At 29.0% G+C, this 14,864-nt stretch overlaps 1 protein-coding gene across 2 annotated transcripts in view; it reads left to right on the top strand.

Annotated features, from left to right (window-relative positions):
- LOC112683335 overlaps nt 1-14,864 on the top strand; it is a 401,285-nt gene that overhangs the window by 362,759 nt on the left and 23,662 nt on the right. For both annotated transcript variants that reach the window (XM_025554337.1, XM_025554338.1), the window contains 3 exons: nt 3,128-3,264; nt 12,518-12,718; nt 12,942-13,285. In XM_025554337.1, the coding sequence (XP_025410122.1) occupies nt 3,128-3,264; nt 12,518-12,718; nt 12,942-13,285 (682 nt within the window). The remainder of the gene's footprint in view (nt 1-3,127; nt 3,265-12,517; nt 12,719-12,941; nt 13,286-14,864) is intronic.

Here is a 14,864-nt window from a genome sequence, read left to right as displayed (position 1 = left end):
TCGTTCTGTATATTTATTATTTATTGCTAATTTATTTTAAGATAATGCCCGAATAGTTAGTAAAGTTTTATTAGATACACAATAAAAAAAAATGTAGAAAGCTATATATTATGTTAAATTAATAATACGCACAAAGTACATTTGATCCTATTCTAGTTTTGTTTTATTTATCATGGTGGAAATTTTATAAATTATTAACAGAACGTTAGCCATCTAGAGTCTTTTAAAATATTTGTATTTCGAAGATCTAGTATTCTATATTAATAAGTTCTAATTCTCTTTCTCAGATTGTTCTCGAAATCGAATTTTGGAAACAATCTTTCACAAAGTTTAATTTTGAATACATAATTATCAAATTAGTGTATCATAGAGTCCGCATGAGTCGTTCGATCACTATAACAATAAAAATATAAAAGGCTATTTTTTTTTTTTTTTTTTTATTTCCTTCTACCTATGTAAAAGTTGGACAATCAACTGAACGAACACAAATAAATTATTTTATAAAATATACATTAATAATGATTTGAAATGTTAACTTTAAAACTATTTTCAATACATTTGAAAAAAATAATAAAACGTTTATCTTAAATCAACACAATAAAATTAAAATATAATATAAGAAATTACTTTTTTAACACTGCATTGTTTAATTGCATAATATTCGCCTTCTTATAAATTAAAACGAAATATTGCAATACAGTGTATTTCCGTTCTAAGATATAGATTTTAATCGATGGTTATATTAGCAGTAAACATGTATATTTATAATAACCATTATAGATAGTAAAACGTATAAATGATAAGGCAGTTTTTAATTGAAATAGTAGAATCAGTAAAAATGCAATAAACAGATAGAATACAATAGTTAACCAACAAAGTATGCAACGAATCACTGTATACGAGTGTAGTAAATGTTTAATCATCACTGAAAATATTCTCGTATAATTTTAGACAGTATCAATTTAAATATTTATTGCTCAGAGTAAAAACGCAAGCTATTCAAACTATAACTTGATACACGAAATACTGGCGTTTACAAATTAAAAAGGAATAACAACTAATTATAATGTAACAATAGTTTATCTCGGAATCGATTAGCATTATGTCCAAATGTGTATCATAATAACCTATGGAAAAAATAGACGACAAAGAAATATATAATCGGACTACGATATAAAAGTATATTAATTCTATTTTCAGTCAATAAATACAAGCCTAACTTCTAAAAGTTTAAGTTAAGATATCATTGTATGTTATATGTTTAAAATAAACAATGATCATAATAGGTAACCAAGACAACAAAAGTCAAGATTACTAGAGTAGTCCCACAAGATGTATACAATTTATACTATGTATATACTCCATGCGTGGAAACCAATTTTACAATGTTCAACCGAATGGTCCAAGAGGAATAGGGTAATACTTTCTAGCTATGCGTTACTTTCAAAATCCTTAAACCATTTAGTATTAAACTGCGTTATCGATAGCATCTATGGTGGGCGATAACATTTTTTATTCTTTCTATGAATACGCGTATAGATGTGCAATATTTTTACAGAAACATTTTTAAACGGAATTCAATATGGCCATTGTGAATTGAAAAAATAAATGAATTTGTGATATTTATCGACCTAAAGCGTTTGACATTTATGCGACTAATAATGGCCGTTTTAAATTAATGGGGGATTGGTTCGGTCAGTTTCAAGTAGAGCATTTTATTAACACGCGGATCCGTGAAAAAGGTCGAATAACGGAGAGAGCAACAAAAAAAAAAAAATCCAGAGCTTTTATGTACTTAAACCACACACGATATGTATCTGCTTGGTTATCATTATCGTTATCACTGTTTCTAGTAAAAGGAATTAATGTTATTATTGCAGACTCATGTTTTGACGTATAGCTAATATAGCTAGCGGATAGGAGATGATGTGATATTCCGCAGCTAAAAATTAACATACATACATTTATTAATGTAAAGTTGCACGTACGAATACTCAAATTATTCCAGTGAAATTCGTTTTCCCGCTACCCCACCCGCACAACAGTGAATTCTTATCTATATAATATCTGACACAGGTTCATCTGCCGTTCTCGCCGCTGAGATCGGTTCGAAAAATCCTGCTACTCTATATCCGTTCAGTGCCATAACTACACTAATTTGGTCCCACGTGTAAATAAATAAAATTAATATCTCCTCCTCGTTCGGAATTTAGAAGCAACAGAGAAATCGTACCATTAAAACAATTGTAACCCAATGATTTTTTTTTAATTTCGGTTGTACAAGCCGCGAAAGATACATTGATGTACAATAATGTGTACAAAACATAGTCGATCAACTATAGTTCAACTTTCATTTATTATTATTACAACAAAATAATTTTGTTTTCTTTCTTTTTAAATATTTTTAATTGTTTATCATTGAACCCCATTATAGACTAAGGGCATGAAAACATTTCGAAAGGTTTTGAAAAAATGTAAGATGTTGACAAATAGCATGTTTTATAACTCGTTACATAATACGTACATTTTTTATAAATTTCATTTTCTCGTGGGGAACTTTTAAAAAAACTATTACATTTTCTAGGTCTGGTAAATTTTTTGTTGCATTTTTCTTTTTCCGTTCAAACCCCTAAACCCCTACGTTTGTGGGACCGTTACAAAACAATCGTATGGCTTCACTGCACCATCGCTGGTAAGACTTGGGCCGTGAGTTAGTTATCTGGTTTTCGCGAGGGCCCAGAAAACAAAGTTCCAGCTGGCCTCCAAGAACCATACGACAACTTTGCGCACCCCGACGACGTGAATTATGAACACCTACACTCGACTGCACCGGTGTTTGGCACACGTCCGACGACGATTCTCGCCACGACCGTCGTACGGCGGTTATAACGCGCGCGCGTATGCGGATTCACATTATCGCGCGGAAACTTCGGTCGGTTACCACGTGCGCTCGCCGAAAGTTTGCACTCCCTCTGGTGGATGGGTGGGCGGACGAGAGTAACACGCGTGCAAGATCCGCATGATGACGATTATTATTATTATTATTATTATTATTATCGTTGTTGTTGTTGTTACAATCACCGTCGGAAAACCGTAACATGCAAATTCTGTTTCGTGTGCTTTGCAGCTTGCAACCGGACTTACCATGGCGAAGTCGGCAGAACGTACGAGTTGGAAGTTCGGAGACCCAGAGAAGACAGATTACCGTTCTTGTGCTATTTGAACTTCACCGCGGCCGGCGGCAAGTACGGCGATATAATACAGGTAAGCCCGTTGTAAAGTTGTTATACTTTACACCGTTTTATAACGCGCGCATTATGATTACAATGTCACCGATATCGTTACAGTAGTTTCTTGTTGTGCGCCAACATCTTCAACTACGTTAAAATCCCCTTGAAACTACCATCACGTTCAATAGAGTTTTCCTCTCCATATCAAATTGATCGGTATTTTTTTTCTCGAGACTTCAAATATTGTTTTTATTACGGAAAGAGCGAAAAATCATGTAGTACGTTTAATATAGTGATTATGATTGTATGCGTTCATAACTAATATTTGTAATCATTCGCAATGTATAATAAAATAGAAAATACGCCTAAATTATATGTCCTTATTATTTGGAAAAAATTCTTTCGGTTAATTGAAAAGGTTGACGGTAAAAAATGTGAAATTGCCAATGAATTTCATATCATCAAATTACATTATTATTGTCAATTATTAAACGAAAATGGAACAATGTCGAAGTTCGATTGTAGAAATATTAAAAAACGAGGATGAATCCTTATTTGGACATCAATAAATGCTTATTAAAATTGTTTACTCAAGTGCCAATAAAAAAAACATACCATTAAATGGAACAATTATTCTTGAAAAATTACACAAGTATTCACAACAATTAAGACACATTAATTTTAAAGATATAGCTTTAGTATATATAGTTATATAATATAGTAAAAGTTGATTAAAAAATTGGAAGAAAGTGCTTTGATAGACAATGTTTAAAATGAATTGAAAACCCTCCTAATATTTTAGAAGGTTGTTTGTTCTTTTAATGATATTTTTAATGTTAATAAAACGGGCCTATTTTTCAAATGATTACCAGATAGAACTTAAATGTAAAAAGTAAAGAATATTCGTATTAATTTAAGTATAAAATACAGTAAAGAGTTCATTATAATTATGGTAAGAGTAAATATGTCTGAAACTGAAAACTAAAATTATTTGTCATTGAGAAAGCAACGAAGTCTAGGTGTTTTAAAGGAATTAAATATTTACTAGTCCATTATAGATTAAATAAAAAGGCTTGGATGATTTCATCATTATTTATTAAGTTGTTTTAAATTATGATAACTAGAAAATCGAAACGTTTTACTATTCATAGATAATTGCACATTTCATAATCACGATATTAAATTTAATTCCATTAAAGTACATATTTACCACCAATTACAACATCTATATATCAGTTAATAGATCAAGGTATTGTATAACGTTACAAAATGTTTTATAAAACTTGAAGCCATATGTATAGCATTGTGATAAATAGATCTCACTCGGCTCTCGGTTCAAACAAAAAAAAAAAAAAAAAAAATACTATATAGAAAATGTAATCAGACGATTAATCGATACCATTGATAATAATGAACCATTTTCTAAAAAATATTCAAAACAATAAAAATGTCTGATAAAACTCGGAAAAATGTTATATCAAAGACTATAATAAATAAAATTGGCATACAAACCGGTTTCAAAGACGGTGATATAATTTCAATAGATAACTCAACTAATGATAAATATAATTTTGTTGCCGATCATCTTAATTTAAGCAATAGCAATTATTCACACCATGTGAAAATGGACAACAATGTAATATACATTGTTGTCCGTTTTGTATAGAACATGGACGTGTCACAAAATTTTATTAAAAACCATCGATAATTCCAATAAGAGTAAAGTTAAAATAAGGAGGAATTCACTGTAGTCCAAGTATAAAAGTGTTGTTTGTTATGTGTAATATATCTTATTTATCTTATCAAAAATATTTAATATTTATAAAAACACAGTTATAATTCTTATTAATAAGCTATATAACTCCAAAAGTATAATTAAACTAGTAATTATTACATTTAGATTTTGAATCTTGTTTAAAACACACAAATCTTGATTAACTTTAATAACTATTATTTACTATTTATTTCTTATTAGTTTTTCCTAACCAGTAATATTATGTTTTCAATATCACACTAAGCGTAAAATTCATAGGTAATGTAAGTAAATTTAATTTAATTTGCCCACATCCCAAATATTAAGCAATACAATTTTATTAAAACTAAAAAATCCATAGACATCGGGAATTTATCAAAGAAAATTATATTCTTGTAGAAGAACCACAGTTCCATAACAGTCTAAAAAGTTTGATTGAAATAGACATAAACACAACCGACCGAATGCTATTTTTATGGAATTTAACGAAATATAATAATAAATATAAAAACCATTTGAATCATACATATACTTGAAATTGTTTTCATTCAAAAATTAAATTAAAGCAATAAAGAAAAAAACGATAATTGGAAAATTAAAAATAAAACAAAATGAAACAGAAAACTTCAATCTTATTCATCCCCGAAGCATCGAAGTTTTTCTCTGTAAATGTGTGTCTACCTCGTGTAAACTTTGTTATTTTTTTTTTTTTTTTTGAACAATCAAATTTGACGGAGTACGACTATAAAAAGCAAACATTTTTGCTTTTACAAATAGACTAAGAAAATAACACAGGATAAATCCAGTTATTTAATATAGTAACTCAGGTTTTTTAATGTGAAACTTGCCTAATACTTATGATATAATGGATTCTTCCTGCAGGAAAAGGTAAAGAAAATTCATCAAAACCAAAGTAATTAATTTTTAATTTTAAATTATATGACTACTGAATAAATAAATAACATTTTTTTTATCTTAACCTTCTCGTACAAAGTACACAGAACCAATCGATTTTTTATTCTTTTTACTACTAATTAAATTAATTAAACTTCAAATTATTTTGGTTCTTGAGTACAATATTAAATATGTGTATAAATAGTATTCTATAATTGAGTGCTTAAAATTTAAATTCATTCGATATAGTTCACTAAAGCATTTTTCTTTATTTTAACTTTTATAAATAAGTATTATACTTGCAATATAACTAGATAAAGATAAAATAAATATACAAACCTAAATTTACTATTTACTTGGATACGATCAAAATACCACAAAACGTCATTTGTATTTCCTCGTTTTGTTGCAAGTTAGTTAACTTATTAGAGTTTTTAAAAATGAATTCAAGTTGTAAAAATTAACAAAACAACCTAACCTAACCTTAATGTAAGTATTTATGATATAATATTTTTTTTATTCACATAAAAGAATCAATGTACCCAAGAATTAGGGACATTGTTATATAAATATTTTATAATATATACTTCATTGTTTTGAATTAAGTAAATAAATTACCCGATTTTTTTACTGAAAATATGAATGCCTCACATATGACAGCACTACATTGATACTATTGATAACTAAAACTAGTAATTACACATCAATAACAAAATATAATAATATCATAATATTTTTGGGCAATAATACTTTAAATGAAAATAAATCGAAAATTACCTTATAACAAATATTTATTACAATTTTGAAAATAATTACTATGGAATTTATTCAAATTTAATAAAATTTAACTTTAAATTATTCAAATAATAATACATAATACCTGCATCCTGCATATATAAATATATGTATACCTTCAGTAAATTTCTATTTTAATGCATAAATGTCAAAATAAAACTTTATGGTTGAATTTGGAAAGATTATGTCTTGCTTGGATATTTGTTAGGTATTTTTACATTTTTATCAGTATGGTAATTGTTTAGAAATAAAAAAGAGTTCAATGGAAAAGGTCTTTGAATATTGTTGAAAAAATGTATAGCAACGCACATTTCAGCCATTATCTATCCACCCTTATTTTAATCAATCGTAGAATCCGCTAGTAGTATTTGCTGATTGCCAAAAGAAATTTTTAATCATAATACGAATCATATAATATACAGTAGTTATTATTGAACTGCATTTTCAAACTACATCGTATGTAAAATCATTCCATTAAACATTTCTCCGGTAAATTTTGCATGCAATGAAATGTTATCAAACTTTGGCTTTAGATTACTTTTACATATAATTTGGATAATGTTTCTCCTATTCATATGTATATTGAGAATTTTTATTTTTTACATATAACCATTTCGAAAATAGAGCAGTTACACTCGTTTTGATTTCAACTAAAAATGAAATTCAAAGGACAAAGAAATACAACATTACAAAATTATGTTTTTATTTTGTTTTTTTGTTTATACATCCGTTCATAACTGAAAATAAATTGTAATTATTTATATTATTTATAATTAAATATATATATATATTACAGTTTTCTTTTATGAATTATTCAATCGGAATCTACCGCATAGAATGTGTGCTTGTATTTGAATTATATTTACAAAGGATTTTGGTATTTTTCTTTTCTTATTTTTACATGAAAAAAAATATATGTATGTATTGTATCTTTTATGTTTTATATCAAAAGGACGTAAATGTATTAAGGACAAAACACTTTTTAAATGTTTTAATGTTCCTTATGTCCATACGTGCAACACTTGAAATCGTTTTTTATACAGCTTTGAGAACTTCTCGCAATATTGTAGTGCACGTTATCATGCACCGATTGAAATAAAGTAGTATATTGTATAGAATATTGTTTTTATTGAAAAAAAAACAATTAAAATACAAAACGTATTCGTCAGGTGTCAATTCAAAGAGATAATTCGTTTTCGTAAATCATCATGTCACTGAACTTCTTGTTGAATTCGTTTTCTTAAATTCATTAAATATGTGAATTTTATATTAATCATTCCATTACTATACTAGTTTATCAGGCAAATGTTATTCCCTTCAAGAATTTTTATAAATTATAGCTCTATGGTGTGAACCGTAAAAAAAAATCACAACTTAATTACCCTCCAAATTTCAAGTTTTTTTAACTAAATTTTGTGTATTTTACAAGGAAAAAATGTATTATTCGTACCAACAGTATATGTATACTAGTTTGCTAATATTTATCTTTTATTTTAAAAATTCAATGTACCTGAGACCAAATTTTTATTTATTTTTTTTTTTTTGTGTGAAAACATTTTATATGGCGTTTAGATTTTTCCGCTTAGGCAGTGAACATTTTCGAGCGTTACCTTTTTCGTGCAACGCTCCATACATAATATATTATTAAAGAAAGGTAATTTTTATGATAGTTAGATTTGAAAACCGAACCGAACCGATTTACATAGTTTTTTTTTTTTAAGGCGCGAAAACTTTGTGTGCAGATGAGCCATCTAATAATAAAAGTTTAAAAATTTAATTAATTAAATAATTATTAGAAGTATTAAATTTTCCATGTATACAATATCGGTTCGATATCAAGACTGCGTCTTGAACGGACGTGATTATACGAAGAGAAATCGATTGAGAGGTTTCAATTTTAGCACAACTTCATATTTAGGCACCATATAACAAAATCGATTTTAGCATTGACTTGTAGATAAGTATTTTATTACGAAGTTGAAGATTGGATTTTAATACATACTTTTTTATCATGACCCGTAATAAGTGAGATATAGTGTTTAATTATACTATTACCTACTTATACTTACTTATACTTTTAAAATGGTCGTCCTAACAAATTCATTCAAATCAACATTTTATAATATACTTTTGATTAGATTTTTATTGAATCGCGTAAAACTTTTCATAAAGTTTTAAAATAATTATTCCGTGAATATTTTAAATATAAATTATGTATAAGTAAATAACTTAAGTTCTATTATTTAGTGTACTAATACGCCTCTAGTTGGGATATTTTCTTTTCTTTTTTTTATCGTAATTTAAAAATAAATTAAAACAATAAATGATAATCTTCATTACGAAAAAAAACTATTAAGATTAGTCATACCAACAATTTTTTTTCTCATAGTTACCTATTTTTACATACATAATATCTGGAAGTGTTGTTTTGCTGAGAATCCATAAATATTCCAATTCTACAGTACAAAAATTTAAGGATATAAAGTAAAAATATTTCTATTTTATAGATAAATTATTATATTATAATTCAATGTACGGCTTAAATATCTCGAATTCTTTACTAAAGATAAAATAATATTTATGAAATTAATGAAATACCATATAAAAAAAAATTTAAAAAAAAACTATTTTACATAAATAAGATTACAACTCAATCATATCGTTTTCAATCATAACGTAGTACCATACCTGGAAATACTGGTAAATTTTGAATTATTACAATTATAATTATGCGTTTTATTTGTTATTAATATACAAATTTTGAGAAATAAATTCATATAATTCATTTACATAAATATAAATCATTACTTTTTTCGTAAGATTCCATACTAATCTATATTTTTTTTATTTAATCCTTTTTGCAATTTTTTTTATCGTTATAGTTATGATTTTTAAATGTTTATGTAACACATCAACAGAGAAATAAAATGCTAATAATGATCCTTGCGACATAATGTTAACTTGTAAAGAGCGCATTTAGTTTTTGTGACTACATAAGACGTGCCAATCTACACTTTATAATAAGGCATTTCATTTTTTCTTATAAAGTTTAAAATAACTATTTATTTCCTCTCTAAATTAATGCTCAGCAAGATGATACACACTAGGCAAATAATATAATAGTGTTCTAGAAATTATAATGAATAATAAAATAACGAATACAAGTGAAATCATTATTGAGATTACTTTACTGTCGAAATAATTTTTTTTAAATTAATATAACACTGTTATACTAAACAAAATTATAAATAGTAAATTGTTCGAGTTTAATTAATTAATACAAATTACACAATGCACTTAAAAATTTATATTTTGTAATATTAAAAGCTGATACAAATAAAATGTTTAATTAAATACCATGCAACTTGAAGTAAAAGAATTTTTTATGCAATTTTCATAAATTTATAAATATATTTTTTTTTTTTTTTAGATAACTATACAATATATACATTGGGCACTATAAATACACATGATAATAGGGTAATACTTTATAAAATATTTATTATATACGTACAAAAAAAACTATTTATACTGAGAATAATATTTACACCAATCATTTATACTTTTTAGCACATGATAAATTCGTGAAGAGACGCCATCTATCTTTTTAGATATTTGTAAATTGATTATGAATTAATCAGCTAGTAAATCATGACACCATAAACGTTTGAGATATATGAGAAGGTTAATTGGAATTGTAGAGCATGCAAAATGTTTGATAATTGGATTTGGATGGAAGATTAGACGAATGTGGAATCGTTGGTTGACCATTTTAGCTTATTCTTGAATGGTTTTAATTTTATGATCGGAGTGAATGATAATGGAATGGTATGATAAGAAACGTAGAGGAAGGCACTGATTATTTTTTTCACAGCAATATTTTGAAAACTGATTTTTTTATGTTCATTTTATAATCATTTCCTCATAGCCGTTGACCATACATCTAAAGTGTTTAGATAGTGTCTAGCTAGATTTAATTATATATGTATACATATAATTTATTCGTATGTCAATATATACAAGTATATATGAATTTTAGTATTGATTTGGGTGTGTTTGTAATTATTGATTATTTGTTATTCTTAGTAAAAGCATACAGTGATTTAAATTGAATTTTTTTGAATTTTATGAAAAAAGCCTATGGGAAATTTGAGAACCGTATATAATAGACCTCTTGACAAGGGAAAGATATTTCAACAAGGGATATTTAATATGAATGTGGTATGGGTGGATTTGTACTGATTTATTATTTATTTACCATTTGTTACACCAATCATCCATAAGAGGGAGGTGATTTTGGAGGTTGAATAAAGCTGTAATACGGTAGAAATTGACGAAAATTATCACCTTGCTATCTACATAGTCCACCACTAAAATGGTTGAGATGGAAGGTTGATCAACAGCATATATATTATACCATTCTAGGATAATGTATACTATCTTGGGGAATTCCAACATTTATAGATTTTCTACAAGAGTGCTTAAATTCATAACGAACTAAAAATTTAAAATGTCGTTTAAATATATGACTTAATAATAAGATAGTATTCTGGGGATAGATATTTTTTTAGTTTATATAGTAAGCTTTAATGCCAAGCGCCACCAAATGCTTGAAAAACATCTAAGAAAGCACATGAACAGTACGTATATTTTTTCCAAGTAAAAGGATATTGAGTCTACAATCATATATTTTGAATAAAAATAAATAAATAACATACGTAATTGCATTTCTAATAGAGATTCTTTGTGCATAAAATATTCGATTAATTTTAGTATTGATACATGATATTGACTACTAAGTACATTTAAAATTATTAATGAATAATCCTTTCATATTACCAATACTTAAAATGCATACATGTACCTACAACATGAACTTCTGAATAAAATTACAGATCATAATAAGCAAAACACATTGATTTTATGCTTGGTTATTGAGAACTCAACTTTGATAAAAATATTTCATCGCTAAGAGCAATATAGTATTTTGAATATAGGCAAATTAATTACTATAGGTCATTCAATACTATTACATAAATAATTATTATTTATATAGTTGTACAACAAAACACGGCAAACATAATCAATTAATTCACGAAAATATGCAAATGCAAATAATTATTTATTACTGCTTTTACCACAGAGGTTTGTAAAGGAATTTATAATAACCAAAGCTATGAGTGTTAACTCGATTCCGTATTTGTACTGCCAACGCCCCAAAATATTATTACCTTCTGGGATTATCCAGTGCCTTGTTACTTACTCAATCGTTTATTCAAACGAATATTCATAATTCAAATAAAACTGTTGATGAAAAAAAAACCTCGAATTCTACTTTAATTATTTTTATAGTATCACAATTTCTTTTATAAAACTAAAATCAATTGATTCCGTGAATTTAACTCCAATTCATTGGATATAATATACATATATATATTTTTTAAACAATTGTCCGTTCTTTTTTTTTTTATGAAAACTTAAGAATTTGGTTTTATTTCATGATAGTAATTGTATTAAGTTAAATGATGCTTGTTTCAAAAGATGGGCAATTGAGTTCTACAATAGCTTTAAGATAAAAATCATCGGATGCCATTGAATTTAAACCATTTCAAAAGTCAATATAATGATAACTTTTATTTTGTTTTTTGAGATATTGGTGCGCCCCGTTTAAATTAATAAAAAATGTATACTTTAATTGTATAGTAATGACATATTAAAAACGTGGGAAATCCTAATAAATGGGGTAAATGACACGTGCGCATATATTAAAATAGTAACGATGATTATGGTGATAATAATAATAATTATGCTAAACGTGTTTGACGACGAAATTAAATGATTGCAGTTGACATTTGACACATTCACCGTGGGAAGATTCGTCTCGTATACGTTGGATGGCTGTCCTGACGGGTACATGTCTATCAGAGAATCACAGTTACCGGATACCGGTGGTCAGTGGTGCGGTAGTGCGTGGGGTTTTACTGTATATTACAGTGAGACCCGGTCGATAAACTTGACTCTCACGCTTTCCAAACTTTCCGAACAGGTACTAGAACCTGTGTAAATCAAAAATTGCGGAAATTAATTGAGCATTTATTTTCTATTAAAAAATGAAACATTTGACCTAACGTCTATTAATACGAGTAGTATTAATTTTATTAATTTAATATGCCTTAAAGCTATACGTTAGATTCATTTAATTGTTCAATAATTAAAGTTCAAATAAATACGTTTATGTATGCATATTTATAATTTGTGTCCGTTTACAGGGTATCGGTTACAATTTCGATTTCAAACTGTCTTACAAATATTTGAAAAAGAGCGACGCGCACCTCCGATACGGAAATAGTACTTTTCAGACATGGCGAGGGCAAATGATAACGGGAAGCTACTGCGATCGAATACTCGACCAATGTGACCGAAAACTGTGCCGGGTCCAGTCACCCAATTTCCCGGGGGCTTATCCCAGAAATGTCACTTGCTATTATCGAATAGAGCAGAGGACAGCTCCGAAGTCCAAGCGTGCCTTGATCGTAGTTCGGCAACCCAACGCCCATAAAATCCATATCAAAGATCAAGTGATAAACTACGACCGGAGCCAGCGCACTCTCAGGTTAGTCAGACATTTTTAATTTACTGTACTGATCAATATTATATTCGACTTTAATAAATTAGAATAATGAAGGCGACGACGGTCATTGCTTTGTTGTTGTTCCAAATAACAAAATATAATAACAAGAGTCTTATGTTGACGCTTTTTAGTGGTGAATACGTCGTATACATATTGTATAATCATAGTTGTATGTAAATAGAATTTAGTACTTGTATACGAGTGATCTAGTAAAATAGGATACAAACCACCACATGGTAATATATCAAATGTTCGAAAAATATTACAATGGTATATAATAGACTTGCACGTGAGCATACGCGCGAAGTTGGTTCAATACGTATATAAGATGTGAAATAATTGTTTATTAACTCAACATGATAATTTTCGGTCGTGTGAGAAGTCGAACAATGAACAATGAAACAAGCGAGGACAACTTAATAAATTAGGCTAATGTATTTTTAATGGAACGTTCTTCGATTATTGTTTAAAAGTGAATTCCATTATCCCTGTGCTGTATAATAATATAATGTAAAAGTCACATTTAAATGTCGTACTTTTTCCCCCAATAAACAATAGATGCGAGACGCGCCAATTGAACGGAACGGAAAGATAAAAAAAAAACATTTAAAATTCACATCCCTCGACCCGGCACTACCACCAATACGCGAACATATTTATAGATTATCCCGTATATTTTGTTTTTCTCGTCATTTTCGGTTGTAAATTTGGGAGTTATAAAATCTGATATAATATTTAATACCTAAAAGAGATAGTATTAAATTCATCATAAGGTTTATCAAATTAAAAATTATATATTATATCAAATTCCCGAAGTTTGAATAAACTATAATTTGTACATTTGTCTTTCTTACGGTTCGGTAAAAGAGGTTCGCATACGGATAACTATACGATGCCATTGACAGATCGAAAACAAACCGATTTGTTCGGTTCGACGTCAACTCAGCAGACGAGTTACGTAAGCAGAGAACCACTAACTCGTTGCCGGGGACGACCGTATACAACACACCCATTTGTTTTCGGTTATCGTACGCGGTCGTATTCGATCGATCTTATACATACGATGAGCGTGCTCGTGTTGGTCGATTTGAACGACGACGGCGACGGCGGTACCGAACGGTCTTCAAACGGCGACCGTTTGGAGCTGACGGTCACTGCGGTGGTGCACGGCGTACCGGTGTTCGCGTACCGTCCGGATGAATCATTTCTGGACGCGGTGGCCAGGGAGTTCCGACGATCTGTAAAACGCAGCGACCGCTGTGTTCAGTTGGTAGTGACCGGTTGCAGGGATCCTCGGCCGGCCGTGGAGGGATTGTGCCGAGAACGCGGCGTGCCCGTGAACGTCGTGCACTCCACGGCGGCCGGTGACTGGATCGAAGCGCTTAGGTCCGCGGACAACGTCACGGTGACCGGATGGACTCCGCACGCGGGCGACCGGATCACGGACACCGTGGCCGACGCTGTTCAACTCGTGGATGAGCTATCTGCCGAGTACCGAAAGTACGCGGACAGGCTGTGCGATGTGCCCTCGGCCGCAGTGAAGGTGGACCTTCACCACGTG

This window comes from Sipha flava, unplaced genomic scaffold (genome assembly GCF_003268045.1).
Source record: "Sipha flava isolate LNK unplaced genomic scaffold, YSA_version1 224_pilon_pilon, whole genome shotgun sequence".
Taxonomy (NCBI): Eukaryota; Metazoa; Arthropoda; class Insecta; order Hemiptera; family Aphididae; genus Sipha; species Sipha flava.
This window is presented reverse-complemented; position numbering and strand designations above follow the sequence as displayed.